This window comes from Aphis gossypii, chromosome X (genome assembly GCF_020184175.1).
Source record: "Aphis gossypii isolate Hap1 chromosome X, ASM2018417v2, whole genome shotgun sequence".
In the NCBI taxonomy this organism is placed as follows: Eukaryota; Metazoa; Arthropoda; class Insecta; order Hemiptera; family Aphididae; genus Aphis; species Aphis gossypii.
The window spans coordinates 9411831-9430866 of record NC_065533.1 but is presented as its reverse complement, the minus strand read 5'-3'; the positions used below and the strand labels follow the sequence as shown (position 1 = coordinate 9430866).

Genomic DNA, 19036 nt, shown 5'->3' with positions numbered 1-19036 from the left:
TTAACTAAAACTTATAACTTAATTCACAACTAAAATAACTTTAATTTCTAGTTATCAAATGGCCACTGGTAGTGAAGATAACACATGTCGTATTTGGGATGTTAGAAAAAGAGCATGTTTATACACTATTCCAGCACACATGAGTCTTGTTTCAGGACTGAGATATCAACCTGATGGTCATTTTATAGTCACTTCCTCATACGACAACACAATCAAGGTATTAATAATAATTAAATAAATTTTATTGTTTTGTTTAATAAAAACGTTTAATTACTCTATAGATATGGGCAAATAAAACATGGCAAATGTTAAAAACGCTATCTGGACATGACAACAAAATAATGGGAGTTGACATATCTCCAGATTCAAAATATATAGCATCTTCATCATATGATAGAACATTTAAATTATGGGCTCCTGAATACACAACATAATTGTTGAGTTCAGATAATTAAATGTGTTATTTTATACTTGTAAAAATAATATAGTTTTCAAAGACATTGCAATTTTTTTTTTTTTATCTAATATTTCTAATTTTTGCTATTACTGCCGCTATTTTGAAGCAGCAATCGGCGATGATTTCATTAGGTATTCATCACTTTCTAGTCTTAATAAATCCATAATTTGTACAATAGTCTCATTGAGTTTGACTCCTAATTCTTCCAATACATATCCCAAGTATTCTGAAATAATATATTTTTGAATGAATAAGTAAATAAAACAAAAATTATTAACACACACAACGATTGATTATAGATTTTATACGAGTATACTAAAATGTCTATTCTATGTAAGGCTTCCACTATACATTTTTTATTTGCCAAGCGATATTTATTTAATATTAATTTAAAGTCCTTTAAAAACAATAAAACTTATAAAATTGAATATTTTTACAATTGAAATCCTTAAAACTAGTCTATTATCGCTACACTAAAAGCTTAACTACATAGTAGTATGTGTAAAATAGACAATTGATTACAAATACTAATATTTATAATAAATGGTGTAAGCTAACAAATTTATATTACATTAATACTTAATTATTTTTTATATCTTTAGAAGGAATAAAAGTAAAACATTACACTTTTGAGAAAATAGTGAATTCATATTCTAATAATTAAAAGGTATAATGAAAAATCAATACTGGAATATATATATTTTTTATAATTTAACCTTATCAGTTATCATTATATTATTATTAGTGTTGTTAAACAATTATTGTATAAAATTCATTCATAAAAGATTTACCAATATCTGCAGCTAGTTGTTGAGCAGCCAAATTATTTAATTCTCTTAGTGACTGTATCTGTTCTACATATACATCACATGTATTTCTTGCTAAAATCCTTAATAAGACATTTGTAAAACTTTCTTCCAGAGAAGCATCAGTGTAACGTCTATCGGATATATTTAAAACTACAGTTACTGCTTCATTATCCCGAACTAAAAATGGTTCAACATGTTGAGGAAGTGTGATTAAATACTGTCCAATCTATTAAAAAAAAAAAAAAATTAAGTATTTATTTAAGAAACATTTAGACCTATTATTTAGTCATATTTAAACATATATAACATTACTTGGGTAATATATTCTCTCGGAGAAAGTCTGTGATCATCAGATGTTTCTTTACTAAATTTTACTTTTTCTAGTTGCTCTAAGTAAAATGATATTGGCCTAAATGATATTTTATAAAACGTTTGATATATATGAGAACACAATTTTTCTGTTGCTTGAATCGATACATTAAATAATTTCCAATCACTATCTATAGATACAAATATAGAATAAAAATTATATATAATAAGTAAATAATGTGCTATAAAGGAAAAGTTGTATAAATCAACAATGTTAAGATCACAATCAGTTGACAGCTGTAAAATGATAAATAAAGTAAATACTTAAATAATATTTTTAATAACTATTAAAACTTACCAACATATAACTAATAAAATAATGATTTATAAATTAAAAAAATAACATACCACTTTTTAATAAATTGATGACATTTTTCAATTCAATTTGTTTATCTTCAACCAATAAGTATTTTGAAACATTTAATGCTCGTTGTTCATTTGTTAAAATACAACTTTTGAATTCAGATTCTACAAAATATAATTCACGTAAAAATTCTCCTAAAAAAACAAAACAAAAGTTTTAAGTGTTAAATATTAAATATTAAAATATTTTTTAGTATTTCTAATAATTACCTGAAGATTGTAAAAATGTTAAACATATTTGAAACAAATTCCAGTTTTCTCCAGGTTTAATGTTAACTAATATTTTTTTTAATACTTCTTTCCCTCCTTCAATAACATAAGAAAACATTTTCTACAAATTAAATTATTACTTATTAAAATCATTGAAGTATATTATACAATTTTACATTATTTTTATTACGTTAATAGCAAAGATCATTTCAGGAAAAACACAGTGACTTAAAACAGCACTTCGACGTTTTGCTTCTTCTGATGCTCTGAAAACAGTTAATTGAGACTGGCCAAAAGCTTGAGCAACATCTACTAAATCATCTTTATTTAATTCAAAATTAATGATTTTTTTTTTAATGTTCATATTCAAATTCTTTGTAAGAAACAATTTGTGGAATCAATGATCTGTATATACTTGTTAATATGTTATCCCAATTAAATGAATCACCTATAAAAATTTAATTTTCAATGTTATGTTAATCAAAATACATAAATAAAATGCTTACTAATTTTTGAATCATTTTTAATGTTTTTAATAAATACTTCAGTTACTATAAATAAATCTAATATTAAAATAAGTGGTTCTTGATGGTTTTTGATAGAAAGATCAACCAATTCAAACATTGGAAGTTCTAATATATTAAACAAATCTCCATATGATAAAATTAATTGACTTTCTATTTCAGGTTGCACTTTAATATTAAATAGTTTTTTGTACAAAATCATCTGTATAATAATATTTAAACTTATTAAAATTAAAATTTAAAAAATTAATAAATACTAATTTTGAACACAAAGTGTTTTTGTGTTTTTATACTTGTTTAAATCATATAAGATGAATAAAGATATTTAAAAGCTTAAGAAAAATATTTTTTTAATAAAATAATTCATACTATATTAATTTGTTTAACAAGACATTACACCAATCTGCGCATAAAGACTAATGGTTAAACCCCATTTACTCCTCCAAGAAACCCAACCATTTCAAAGGAGATTTATCAGGTTATTGGTGGCATGTTTAGCACATCAATAGCCATAAAAGTAGTTATTTGATGGGGTAGTTGTGGTGGAAACACTATAACTAGATTTAATATGGGTACACAAAGAAAAAACCAATTTTTTTTTTTGTAGAGCCGTATCGCATTTCTCATTCGACAATGTACCCAAATTAATATTAATATATTTCGGCATTAAGAAATCCATAATATTTGCAAAGAAACCTATGTATTTTAATAGTAATTGTTTATTTTAAACTTTTAGATACTACTTTAAGGTATTTAACATACATAAACAAACAAATAAAATATAAATAAATATTATTATATCATCCATTGTATATAATTTACAAGTGATCTATTAATTTTGCTTAAATTAATATAAATGTTAACTTACTTGCTGCTTTTTACATTCTATTAATGCTTCATAAAAACTTTCAAAAAACATTAAAGGATTTTTTGAATATTCATTTGCATACATTTTTGATGACCATTCTTTGCGTAATCTGTTTTTATTACACTTTAAATAATATTTAATAATTTGATCTTGTTTTTCAGATCAGTAAATATATTTACATAATGCTTTGATTCATCTATAACATGGATTATAAAATATATTTTATACATTGTATTATTAAAACATATTAAATTATTTAAAAAATTAGTTTTCCATACCAATTTTTTCATTTTTAAAAGCCTCATTAACCATTGGAATTAATATTACTTCAAGTTTACTCTTTAGCTTCTCCAACTGATTTTTTCTTTCTTCATAATCAGAATTATTTTCCAAGACTGCTAAAGAACGTTGCATTCTAATCAATCTATTAGTTACTTGGTCTATTTCTCCATTATCCATTAACTAAATATAACACATTGCCTAATGTATTTTTTTCAATTATAAATAAGTCATTATTAAAAATTACTATTTCAATATCAGTAATAAGTTTGATCTAATTGTCTGCTTCCTCTAAAGCATTTTTGGTAACTTCCATATTACATTTGATTCCATCGTATAATTGAAGTTTCAATAACGATTCACCAGTGTTACTTTTTACCTATTCATTAAATTAAAAAAATTAAATTATAAATATTATTTATTCTTAAATTTTAAATTTAGTTACAGTATTAATTTCTTGTTTTAAATCAACAATTTTTTTTTGTATGTTAGATGCTTGATTTTCAAATTGCTCAATGTCATTGACAACTTTTGGTAGAGAAGAAAGAATTTGTGTTGTTGTTTCATCTAGTACCTCGTGTACTTGTTCTACACATAACTGTAACTTTTTCAACATAGATGGAATTACCTATTTCAAAAATTAATGTTTGTATTTTGATCATAGATTCCATTTTCACAAGTATAATTAATATACACTATACAATAAATATTAATACATTATAATTAGAGGTACTATATACACACCTTCACGACATTCATCTGGTGGTTTGTCCTTTAATGTATTATTAATCCAATCTACAACACTAAAATCTTTTTCAGAAAATGATGAAATATTCTGAAAAATAAATTCATATATAAATTCACAAGGTACCTATCTATTCCATTAAAAAACATTATTTTTTTTTTAAATAAAAGTCAAAATTACCATTGTTATTGAATACCAATGAAATCCCAAACTGCTTTTCCAATTTCTAATACTATGAACCGTGTCTCAACTCTAAAATATAAATAAATAATATTCTTAACTAATATCATGATATATATATATATATTATATCATGACTAATATTATGAATAAAAATTGCATTTAAAACTATGTAATAACTATAACTCCAGAGATAGTAGAACTAGTAGAAGAATGAGGGCCGGTTTTTCAATTGGCATAATAACTGCCAGTTAGTTAACCATCAGATTATTTTAACTATCGTTTAAAATGCCAGTTAAATAGTGCACTGTTTATCAAATGAAATTTATGTGCCAGTTTAATGAAATTTTATTTATGGTATTTGAAGTAAGTAAGTAAGTATTTTAAATATATTTACTTTGTTGTTAGGTATATCTACTAACAATGTTTTAACTTGTAATTAAGTATATTGAGTATTTTTCAAATTTATTTGAGTAATGTATCATTAACTTTTTAAAATATTCAGTACAACACTAGTTATTTGATAAATAGTTAATAGTCAATTAACTAATCAAAATTTTGTTTTGCTTTTTATTTATTCTGGGTCATATCATCTTTTGTCATGCAAGTATGCAACTAAGGTTTGTTGGTTTGTACATGTCTATTTTAAAATATAATTAACCAACAAGCATTGTAGCTAGATTAGCAATAAAATGAAGTGAGTACCCAGTTTTTTAGGGCTGTATTCATAGTTGATGCTTGAGAATAAGTATTCCTTAAGCTGTACTTATGACTCAAATGAGATTCATAAACGAAACTTTGGCTTAAGAAAAGAAAATGTATTATTTAAATTAAAGTTGGTCGAGACCTACCTTAAGCATTGCTTTAGCTATTATTTCATTATTTTTAAATTATCATAAATATGTTAAGCAACACTTAATCTTAGGCATAAACTATAAATACGACACTAAGTTTTTATAACTTTATACCTTACGTACACAATTCACTAACCAATTACTTTTGTGCAGTGTTTGATCTGAAGCTAATTAAAGGGGATCATATTATAATCCATTGTTCAATTTTTGTCCATTGTAAATAATCAATCAAAAAAAAGTCCAAATTTCCTTTCATTGCCTCCCTCAAATCCGCCACAACCTAAATTCCTCCTTATTTTACATTCTGAACAGTGATCCACTCAAGTCTACTTTATATTTCTTACCTCTTTTCCTGTCTCATTTTTCTGTTTATTCCCATTATTACCAGATCCTTCATTGAAAAAAAAAAAATATGTTACACATCATCTAGTCAAAAAATAGTAGAACTAACAGAAAAAAAAAAAAGTTTAGTTGCATTGCTAGAGGAATTAGTGAGACAAGAACTTTTGCAATCAAAAGAAATCCATGATTTGAAGAATAAACATATGAAAGCAGAACATGAGCTACGTATGTTAATTCTTCAAAATGAATATGCCAATTCTTCTAAATGAAAATATAATAATATATATGAATAAACTTAAAACATTGATTTTTAATCTTAAATTATATTTTTGTAAAATTACATTTTAATTATTTTACATTTGTTAATAATAACAAATAATAGGTTAAATAATAAAGTTTATTATTAAATAGTTAGTTTCATAAATATATTATATATAATTAAAATGTAAACAAACTTTTTGATTATTTTTAATTTTAATTTTTTTGTTATTTAATTATGTATTAAAAAATATAGTATCTTTCAATTTTTTTTATTAGCTACTATTGATTTATTTTTTGTTATAAAATTTAAATAATGATTAGTTTATTAGTATAAGTTTTTAATGAATATAAATAGTTATTTATTATTTTATCTTAATCGTATATTATTACTGTTATTATAATACCTTAAAGTTACAGTTGTGAAAAATACTCATTCAATAATCGAGGTCTAGCATTAGTCTGATTATTTTGAATTATAGGTATATTCTCTAAAACATCTTCTGGTAATTGGATTACTGAATTATCATATGGTTTTTGATCATTTTTGTCAATTGCTATGTTATGAAGAACTGAAAATGCCATAATAACTGATTGCATCTCATGTGCTTGGAATCTCAGTCCAAGGGACAATATAGGAAAGCGACGTTTCCAAACACCATATGTGCGCTCTACTGGATTTCTAGTTCTTATCTGTGATTCATTGTAAACATTTTCTGGCCCAAGCTGTGGATTAAGAAATGGGGTCACAACATGATCTGTATTGGCATACCCAGAGTCTGCAACAATTAAACTATTGCCCCATTTCTTTGTAAAATGTAAGTCTTGGTATATTTTTGAGTTGGAGAATATAGTTGAATTGTGAGTTGAACCAGACCAGCGTACAACTATGTCCATAATTTTTAGTTTTGAAGATACCACTGTTTGGACATTGAATGAGAACCACCCCTTTCGATTACGAAAATACTCAGCATTTGGGTCACCTTAAATAAATGATTCATTTTTTTTTTTTTTTAACATGTTTATTTATAAAAATTAAAACTAGTATATTTGGATTGTTAAAAATTATATAATATGTTTTAACATTTGATATGCCATTTTTTTTAGGGTAAATGTTTAAATAATCACAAATCCAAATCAACCATTATATTATTATAATAGGTAACTACATTATTATACCTACATACGAGTATAATATACATCACAACTTACCAGGACTTTGAATTTTCACACACGGTGCAATCTATAGCCCCAATAACTAATGGAAATTTCGCTATTTTATAAAAAATCTTTTTGTAACTGCCTAATTTCAAAATCATTATCTGGCATTCGAACATACTCTTTACGAAGGTCAGCTATAGCCAGGCTTAATCTCGAACTATGAGGCATGCTGATGATTTGCTAACTCCAATACAATCACCTGCACTAATTAAATAGCTCCCCGTGGCATAAAACCGTAAATAAAGTTATAATAGTTTTTGAGCCGGAGTTACAGCATGATTCCTGTTCAAAATTATAAATCATTGTTAAATAAATATATTATGCTTAGCCCACGAATAATACCTTATTTCGTGGCTAAGCATATACTTGTAATCGGGTATAATATAAATATAAATAATAACACAACCGAGTTTTGATGAAATGGAATGTTTAAATATTTAAAACTTCAATAACCGTCTCTTTAGATAATCGAAATCGGACTTTAAAATCGTAATCATCCCATTTATTAAAATGATCGATCCTACATCTTATAGTATAAGGTCTTCGAACATAGTTTACGTACTCGTTAAGTTCATTATCGTCATCTTCAAAGAGTATAGCATGGTCCATGATGAGTTCCGTGGTGATTGGTGAGTATAAAGTACGAGTATAAAAAAAATAACGAGAGTAGAAAATTTCAAATTTACATATTATATTTTGTAGTCTGATTTTTTTTATCAGAAAAACAACTATTTACCTACATGTAGTGTAACCTGCAGTTAATGGTTTAACTGCAGGAAATATTAGTGATTAGCTTAACTGCTAGTTAAGCATTTCAGTTAGCTTAATCCAGGTTTAATAAACAGTTTAACTGAGACATACATTTAACCGGCAGTTAAATTCTACTAACTGCCAGTTAAAGTCAATTGAAAAACCGGCCCTAAATTGCATAAATAAAACCATTAAAAGAGACGGATAAATGACGTCTATTTATTGGTAAAAATCTCCAGGCATCAGAGTCACTTTTAATGATAACATTTTTATTATCATTGTATGTAGTGTTCAATATGCTGTTCACGCGTGTGCAGAAATGTCGCGGTTGTGTTCCAAACGCTCCTAAACCGAAGACTTCCACAAAATTGGGTCCCGAGTACCAGGAGCGCATGAACACGTTGTTGTGTTTCTGTTTCGTCGACGGCGGTGGCGGCAGCGGCTGTTGTAGAATTGTAGATACTCATTCGAAGACTATCACGATCACAACGTAATCAGTTACATAATATATTCAGAGTTCTCTAGAATGTTTTTTTCCCAATGATCATACCATATTCTTTTAATTTTTTTTTTTGAATCACTAACTCAACTAACTCATGAGGAACTTTGTATTAAATTTTCAAGTATTTTGACTGAGCCAAAAATTGTTATCAATATTTATACACAAAAAAACTCAATAATCAACTGAAAAATCAAATAACAATCAAATAATATGAAATGCCTTAAAAATAAGCGAAATATTTTGAAAATTTAACTGTATATAGCAAATTCTAATAAAAACAGTTGGTAAAAATTTCAAGTATTTACAGTGATTAATTTTTGAGTTTTAACCATATTAAATTGATTTGTTCGAAAACTGGTTTTGCGAAATTCCCGTTTTTCTGTTACTTTTTTTTTGTTGGTTCTTCTTGATTTTTGAAAACTGTTGGAAAATGTTTACTTTAGACCTCTATAATGCACCATGGATATTCACTTTACCATTGGAAACCATCCCCGAAGTTTGAAATTGTCGTATTATTTCGACGAGTTATGCTGTATATAGACACACAAAAAAAAAAAAAAAAAAAAAAACACATTGTAAAATCAATATATTCATCACTTTAATAAAATAAAGAACTAGAAATTACACAAAAAGTTTCCGAATTTCTAGGTAAAAATATGAAAAATGAAAAAAAAACAAATTCTAAGCGATAAAGAATAATATAAGACAAATTGTAATAAACATGACACAATATTATCCTATCGCAAAATACAATTATAAAATATATATTATAATCAGTACCTAATCACATATTTTAATATTTATGTGTATAAACAAAAAAACTAAAACAAAGACACAAATTAAGGATTCAATGTAGGAAAGGCTAAGGTATTTCCATATAAATTAGCAATCGGCTAAAAACAGGAAAAATTGATGAAAATATGACCAAATAAAATTTTGAAAAAATTAAAGCTTTAAAGTCAATATAGTTTATTAATTTATGCCAATTTCCCTTAAAAAAAAAAAAACCAATAATTAATAAGACATTATGTATTTAAATACATATTTGAATTATACACGATAAGTCTTTTTGATACAAACTAAAATATTTTTTTTATCGATTCCGATAATGGGTACTTTGTCCTCAGACGTCTCGTGGTGGCTGTGCGCCGACGTCGTAATGCCAATAAACGCCGGACCGAGGGCCGCCTTTTTTTAATTTTCATCTTCACATAGTCATAGCACCAGATCGTTGGGATGTCTACCCATTTATCTTTGCAGTCTATCCAGTTGTCGTCATTGTCGATGGTGGAGCGGCAAAAACTCAGTATGAAATTCATGGTGCACAAACAGCTCAGAACCCAAAATAATATCTGTCGGGTGATTATATATTAGACATAATTTCATAAAAATAAAATATTTTTTTGTACAGGAAAAATATAATTATATGTACTGATAATGAACTTCAGAACTTACCAGGAATATAAATAGCTACTACATTTTTAAAAACTAATAGTTAGAAAATTACGATCTATAACCTATGAATTATAATTGCTTATTTATATTCTCATAATAAGAATATAATAATAAGTTTCTACGAATTATTGATATAAATTAGTTTTAGTTAATATTTTACGTATGCGACTTATTTAAACAAATATTTAATTTATTTGTTCTGATATCTGATTATGTTGTTAATAATTTATAATTTATTAATATTAAAATATTTGTAGAAAACAAAAAGGTGATTAAAAAAAAATTATTTACCTAAAGTGCTTAGTTTAAAAAAATGTATTATCTGATAGAGTTTTTTTGAAAAAATAAACTATTACCACGTAGGTCTTATTTTGTTACATAATATTCAGCTGCTAATATAATTGATACTAATTTTAAACAAAAATTTTTTTTAAATTTAATACGTCTATTTAAAAAAAAATACTATGAGATATTATTAGAAAGTATTGAAGATATATTATCTCTAATATTTTTTAAAATTATTTGAATCATATTTAAATACTTTTTAAAAATACTGAATATGTGTTTGAGTATAATATACATATAATAAGTATTTAGTATGCTTTATACTTTGCATGTTCGTATACAAAATCGTTATAAACCAACTTTTTACAATACGATTTTACTATGATTTAGGTTGTTAGAATAAAATGGTACTCTCATAAGTCTAATAGATGAGTAGAATAGATAAAAATACATTTCCCTTGAAATTAAAATCGAATTCATACCCATTGTTCGTAAAAATTGAAAGTAGTAATTACCTATCTATTACAATATATACTAATAGTTCTCGATTTATCACCATTAAATATCGATTAATTGTATGGTCGGCCGTATACAACCACGGGCTTTATTTAGAAAGTGCAATATGCCTGATGAGCACGCATATTGCGATTTGCGGTGCCTTTAAATCAGCCCTATGTAGGTACACTAAACTGATTCAAATTATGTTATCTTCACTTTATACAATTAGTTTTTATTTTTTTATAAATTAAACATTATCATTTTATTCATTGAGATATATGATATTTTTTCTAAAATGTAAAATGAGTTTAATGGGTATAAATTCATGTGTTAGAATTAAATTCTTATGTCTTAAATTAGCAAATATTTAATAAAATAGTCATATTTACACCCTTACAAAAACCAAAAATGAGAATTAATTCATTTATAAATTGAATACTATCATTTAATTCAATGATTTATATTATATTTTTTCTAAATTTTAAAATGAATCTAACGTTTATACTTTCATGTGTTAGAAATGAAATCTTATGTCTTTAATTAGCAAATTGTTAACAAAATAGTCATATTAACACACATATTAAGAACTAAAAACTAGATGTAATTTTTTTATAGATTGAATATTATCATTTTATTCAATGAGTGTCTGTGTGGTCCTCGAACACATATTAACAGATAAAAACTAAAAATTAGTTTTTATTCTTTTATAAATTGAATATTATCATTTTATTCAATGAGTTATATTATATTTTTTCTAAATTTTACAATGAATCTATTGTTTATACTTTCAATTGTTAGAAATGAAATCTTATGCCTTAAATTAGCAAATATTTAATGAAATAGTCATGATTACACACATGTATACAATTTAAAATTTATAAATTAGTTTTTATTTTTTTATAAATTAAATATTATCATTTTATTCAATGATTTATATCATATTTTTTCTAAATTTTACAATGAATCTATTGGGTATACTGACAATTGTTAGAAATGACTTCTTATGTCTTTAATTTGCAAATATTTAAAAAAATAGTCATATTAACACACATACACAAACTAAAAATTAGATGTAATTTTTTTATAGATTGAATATTATCATTTTTATCAATGAGTTATATTATATTTTTCTAAATTTTACAATGAAGCTATTGGGTATACTTTCATGTTGTTAGAAATGAAATCTTATGCCTTAAATTAGCAAATATTTAATAAAATAGTCATATTTACACACATGTAAACAATTTAAAATTTATAAATTAGTTTTTATTTTTTATAAATTAAATATTATCATTCTATTCAATGATTTATATCATATTTTTTCTAAATTTTACAATGAATGTATTGGGTATGCTTTCATGTTGTTAGAAATGAAATCTTATGTCTTCAATTTGCAAATTATTAACAGAATAGTCATATTAACACATATTAAGAACTAAGAATGTAGAAAGCATATCGTTTTCAAGGGGTTGGATATAGGCAATATTGAATAATTATAGTGATTAGCTGGATGAGTGGGTGCATAGTGTCTGTGTGGTCCTCGAACACATATTAACAGATAAAAACTAAAAATTAGTTTTTATTCTTTTATAAATTGAATATTATCATTTTATTCAATGAGTTATATTATATTTTTTCTAAATTTTACAATGAATCTATTGTTTATACTTTCAATTGTTAGAAATGAAATCTTATGCCTTAAATTAGCAAATATTTAATAAAATAGTCATATTTACACACATGTATACAATTTAAAATTTATAAATTAGTTTTTATTTTTTTATAAATTTAATATTATCATTTTATTCAATGATTTATATCATATTTTTTCTAAATTTTACAATGAATGTATTGGGTATGCTTTCATGTGTTGAGAAATGAAATCTTGCCTTAAATTAGCAAATATTTAATAAAATAGTCATATTTACACACATGTAAACAATAAAATTTATAAATTAGTTTTTATTTTTATAAATTAAATATTATCATTCTATTCAATGATTTATATCATATTTTTCTAAATTTTACAATGAATGTATGGGTATGCTTCATGTTGTTAGAAATGAAATCTTATGTCTTCAATTTGCAAATTATTAACAGAATAGTCATATTAACACATATAAGAACTAAGAATGTAGAAAGCATATCGTTTTCAAGGGGTTGGATATAGGCAATATTGAATAATTATGTTAGTGATAATGAAATAGATGATGGGTTGAGTTATGATGTAGTGATGTTCGAAAAATTATATAGTGATTAGCTGGATGAGGGGTGCATAGTGTTGTTGGTCCTCGAACACATATTAACAGATTTAAAAACAAAAATAAGTTTTAATTCTTAAATAAATGAATGTTATATTTTATTCAATGATTTATATCATATTTTTTCTAAATTTTACAATGAAGCTATTGGGTATACTTTCATGTGTTAGAAATGAATCTTATGTCTTTAATTTGCAAATTATTAACAAAATAGTCATATTTACACACATATTAAAAATTAATAATTAGTTCTTAATTTTTATAAATTAAATAGTATCATTTTATTCAATGATTATATTATATTTTTTTCTAAATTTTAAAATGAATCTAACGTTTATACTTTCATGTGTTAGAAATGAAATCTTATGTCTTAATTTGCAAATATTAATAAAATAGTCATATTAACACACATACACAAAATAAAAATTAGATGTAATTTTTTTATAGATTGAATATTATCATTTTATTCAATGAGTTATATTATATTTTTCTAAATTTTACAATGAATCTATTGGGTATACTTTCATGTGTTAGAAATGAAATCTTATGTCTTTAATTTGCAAATATTAATAAAAATAGTCATATTAACACACATACACTAACTAAAAATTAGATATAATTTTTTTATAAATTCAATATTATCATTTTATTCAATAAGTTATATTATATTTTTCTAAATTTTAAAAATTCATCTAATGGGTATAATTTAAGTGTTAGATATAAATTCTTATGTCTTAAATTAGCAAATATTAAAAAAAAGAATCATATTTACACCCTTACAAAAACCAAAAATAAGTTTTAATTTTTAAATAAATTGAATGTTATAATTTTATTCAATGATTTATATCATATTTTTTCTAAATTTTACAATGAAGCTATTGGGTATACTTTCATGTTGTAAGAAATGAAATCTTATGTCTTTAATTTGCAAATTATTAACAAAATAGTCATATTTACACACGTATTAAAAATTAAAAATTAGTTCTTAATTTTTTATAAATTAAATAGTATCATTTTATTCAATGATTTATATTATATTTTTTCTAAATTTTAAAATGAATCTAATGGGTAAAATTGTATGTGTTAGAAATGAAATCTTATGTCTTAAAATATCAAATTACTAACAAATAAGTCATATTTACACACGTATTATAAAATTAAAAATTAGTTCTTAATTTTTTATAAATTAAATAGTATCATTTTATTCAATGATTTATATTATATTTTTTCTAAATTTTAAAATGAATCTAACGTTTATACTTTCATGTGTTAGAAATGAAATCTTATGTCTTTAATTAGCAAATTGTTAACAAAATAGTCATATTAACACACATATTAAGAACTAAGAATGTAGAAAGCATATCGTTTTCAAGGGGTTGGATATAGGCAATATTGAATAATTATAGTGATTAGCTGGGAGTGGATGCATAGTGTCTGTGTGGTCCTCGAACACATATTAACAGATAAAAACTAAAAATTAGTTTTTATTCTTTTATAAATTGAATATTATCATTTTATTCAATGATTTATATCATATTTTTTCTAAATTTTACAATGAATCTATTGGGTATACTTTCAATTGTTAGAAATGACTTCTTATGTCTTTAATTTGCAAATATTTAAAAAAATAGTCATATTAACACACATACACAAACTAAAAATTAGATGTAATTTTTTTATAGATTGAATATTATCATTTTATTCAATGAGTTATATAATATTTTTTCTAAATTTTACAATGAATCTATTGTTTATACTTTCAATTGTTAGAAATGAAATCTTATGCCTTAAATTAGCAAATATTTAATAAAATAGTCATATTTACACACATGTATACAATTTAAAATTTATAAATTAGTTTTTATTTTTTTAAAATTAAATATTCATTTTATTCAATGATTTATATCATATTTTTCTAAATTTACAATGAATCTATTGGGTATACTTTCATGTTGTTAGAAATGAAATCTTATGTCTTCAATTTGCAAATTATTAACAGAATAGTCATATTAACACACATATTAAGAACTAAGAATGTAGAAAGCATATCGTTTTCAAGGGGTTGGATATAGGCAATATTCAATAATTACTGTGATTAGCTGGATGAGTGGGTGCATAGTGTCTGTGTGGTCCTCGAACACATATTAACAATTAAAACTAAAAATTAGTTTTTATTCTTTTATAAATTGAATATTATCATTTTATTCAATGATTTATATCATATTTTTCTAATTTTACAATGAATCTATTGGGTATACTTTCAATTGTTAGAAATGAAATCTTATGTCTTTAATTCGCAAATTATTAACAAAATAGTCATATTACACACGTACTAAAAAAAAAAAATTAGTTCTTAATTTTTTATAAATTAAATTTTATCATTTTATTCAATGATTTATATCATATTTTTTCTAAATTTTACAATGAATCTATTGGGTATACTTTCAATTGAATAATTATAGTGATTAGCTGGATGAGTGGGTGCATAGTGTCTGTGTGGTCCTCGAACACATATTAACAATTTAAAACTAAAAATTAGTTTTTATTCTTTTATAAATTGAATATTATCATTTTATTCAATGATTTATATCATATTTTTTCTAAATTTTACAATAAATCTATTGGGTATACTTTCAATTGTTAGAAATGACTTCTTATGTCTTTAATTTGCAAATATTTAATAAAATAGTCATATTAACACACATACACAAACTAAAAATTAGATGTAATTTTTTTATAGATTGAATATTATCATTTTATTCAATGAGTTATATAATATTTTTTCTAAATTTTACAATGAATCTATTGTTTATACTTTCAATTGTTGGAATGAAATCTTATGCCTTAAATTAGCAAATATTTAATAAAATAGTCATATTAACACACATACACTAACTAAAAATTAGATATAATCTTTTTATAAATTCAATATTATCATTTTATTCAATAAGTTATATTACATTTTTTCTAAATTCTAAAATGAATCTAATGGGTAAAATTGTATGTGTTAGAAATGAAATCTTATGTCTTAAATTATCAAATTACTAACAAATAAGTCATATTTACACACGTATTATAAAATTAAAAATTAGTTCTTAATTTTTTATAAATTAAATAGTATCATTTTATTCAATGATTTATATTATATTTTTTCTAAATTTTAAAATGAATCTAACGTTTATACTTTCATGTGTTAGAAATGAAATCTTATGTCTTTAATTAGCAAATTGTTAACAAAATAGTCATATTAACACACATATTAAGAACTAAGAATGTAGAAAGCATATCGTTTTCAAGGGGTTGGATATAGGCAATATTGAATAATTATAGTGATTAGCTGGATGAGTGGGTGCATAGTGTCTGTGTGGTCCTCGAACACATATTAACAGATAAAAACTAAAAATTAGTTTTTATTCTTTTATAAATTGAATATTATTATTTTATTCAATGATTTATATCATATTTTTTCTAAATTTTACAATGAATCTATTGGGTATACTTTCAATTGTTAGAAATGATTTCTTATGTCTTTAATTTGCAAATATTTAAAAAAATAGTCATATTAACACACATACACAAACTAAAAATTAGATGTAATTTTTTTATAGATTGAATATTATCATTTTATTCAATGAGTTATATAATATTTTTTCTAAATTTTACAATGAATCTATTGTTTATACTTTCAATTGTTAGAAATGAAATCTTATGCCTTAAATTAGCAAATATTTAATAAAATAGTCATATTTACACACATGTATACAATTTAAAATTTATAAATTAGTTTTTATTTTTTTATAAATTAAATATTATCATTTTATTCAATGATTTATATCATATTTTTTCTAAATTTTACAATGAATCTATTGGGTATACTTTCATGTTGTTAGAAATGAAATCTTATGTCTTCAATTTGCAAATTATTAACAGAATAGTCATATTAACACACATATTAAGAACTAAGAATGTAGAAAGCATATCGTTTTCAAGGGGTTGGATATAGGCAATATTGAATAATTATAGTGGTTAGCTGGATGAGTGGGTGCATAGTGTCTGGGTGGTCCTCGAACACATATTAACAGATAAAAACTAAAAATTAGTTTTTATTCTTTTATAAATTGAATATTATCATTTTATTCAATGATTTATATCATATTTTTTCTAAATTTTACAATGAATCTATTGGGTATACTTTCAATTGTTAGAAATGACTTCTTATGTCTTTAATTTGCAAATATTTAAAAAAATAGTCATATTAACACACATACACAAACTAAAAATTAGATGTATTTTTTTATAGATTGAATATTATCATTTTATTCAATGAGTTATATAATATTTTTTCTAAATTTTACAATGAATCTATTGTTTATACTTTCAATTGTTAGAAATGAAATCTTATGCCTAAATTAGCAAATATTTAATAAAATAGTCATATTTACACACATGTATACAATTTAAAATTTATAAATTAGTTTTTATTTTTTTATAAATTAAATATTATCATTTTATTCAATGATTTATATCATATTTTTTCTAAATTTTACAATGAATCTATTGGGTATACTTTCATGTTGTTAGAAATGAAATCTTATGTCTTCAATTTGCAAATTATTAACAGAATAGTCATATTAACACACATATTAAGAACTAAGAATGTAGAAAGCATATCGTTTTCAAGGGGTTGGATATAGGCAATATTCAATAATTACTGTGATTAGCTGGATGAGTGGGTGCATAGTGTCTGTGTGGTCCTCGAACACATATTAACAATTTAAAACTAAAAATTAGTTTTTATTCTTTTATAAATTGAATATTATCATTTTATTCAATGATTTATATCATATTTTTTCTAAATTTTACAATGAATCTATTGGGTATACTTTCAATTGTTAGAAATGAAATCTTATGTCTTTAATTCGCAAATTATTAACAAAATAGTCATATTACACACGTACTAAAAAAAAAAAATTAGTTCTTAATTTTTTATAAATTAAATAGTATCATTTTATTCAATGAGTTATATTATATTTTTTCTAAATTTTACAATGAATCTAACGTTTATACTTTCATGTGTTAGAATTGAAATCTTATGCCTTAAATTAGCAAATATTTAATAAAATAGTCATATTTACACACATGTAAACAATTTAAAATTTATAAATTAGTTTTTATAGTTTTATAAATTAAATTTTATCATTTTATTCAATGATTTATATCATATTTTTTCTAAATTTTACAATGAATCTATTGGGTATACTTTCAATTGAATAATTATAGTGATTAGCTGGATGAGTGGGTGCATAGTGTCTGTGTGGTCCTCGAACACATATTAACAATTTAAAACTAAAAATTAGTTTTTATTCTTTTATAAATTGAATATTATCATTTTATTCAATGATTTATATCATATTTTTTCTAAATTTTACAATAAATCTATTGGGTATACTTTCAATTGTTAGAAATGAAATCTTATGTCTTAAATTATCAAATTACTAACAAATAAGTCATATTTACACACGTATTAAAAATTAAAAATTAGTTCTTAATTTTTTATAAATTAAATAGTATCATTTTATTCAAAGATTTATATTATATTTTTTCTAAATTTTAAAATGAATCTAACGTTTATACTTTCATGTGTTAGAAATGAAATCTTATGTCTTTAATTTGCAAATATTTAATAAAATAGTCATATTAACACACATACACAAACTAAAAATTAGATGTAATTTTTTTATAGATTGAATATTATCATTTTATTCAATGAGTTATATTATATTTTTTCTAAATTTTACAATGAATC

The 19036-nt window shown here is 23.2% G+C and overlaps 1 protein-coding gene, 1 long non-coding RNA gene and 1 pseudogene across 4 annotated transcripts in view; 1 reads left to right on the top strand and 2 right to left on the bottom strand.

Moving 5' to 3' along the window:
* Positions 1-498, top strand: part of LOC126552088 (U4/U6 small nuclear ribonucleoprotein Prp4-like) — a 6002-nt gene extending 5504 nt beyond the window's left edge. For 2 of the 3 annotated variants that reach the window (XM_050206577.1, XM_050206579.1), the window contains exons 8-9: positions 52-217; positions 282-498. In XM_050206577.1, coding sequence (XP_050062534.1) covers positions 52-217; positions 282-434 — 319 coding nt within the window. In that variant the 3' untranslated portion in view covers positions 435-498. The remainder of the gene's footprint in view (positions 1-51; positions 218-281) is intronic. The other variant, XM_050206578.1, reaches the window with a different exon arrangement.
* Positions 499-4331: 3833 nt separating this feature from the next.
* Positions 4332-4877, bottom strand: LOC126552090 (uncharacterized). The gene is made up of 3 exons (XR_007605940.1): positions 4805-4877; positions 4624-4714; positions 4332-4507 (listed from the first exon to the last, which is right to left on the bottom strand). It is a non-coding gene; the product is annotated as an uncharacterized LOC126552090 (long non-coding RNA).
* Positions 4878-6672: 1795 nt separating this feature from the next.
* LOC126552858 (putative nuclease HARBI1) lies at positions 6673-8273 on the bottom strand (annotated as a pseudogene).
* Positions 8274-19036: the final 10763 nt, after the last annotated feature.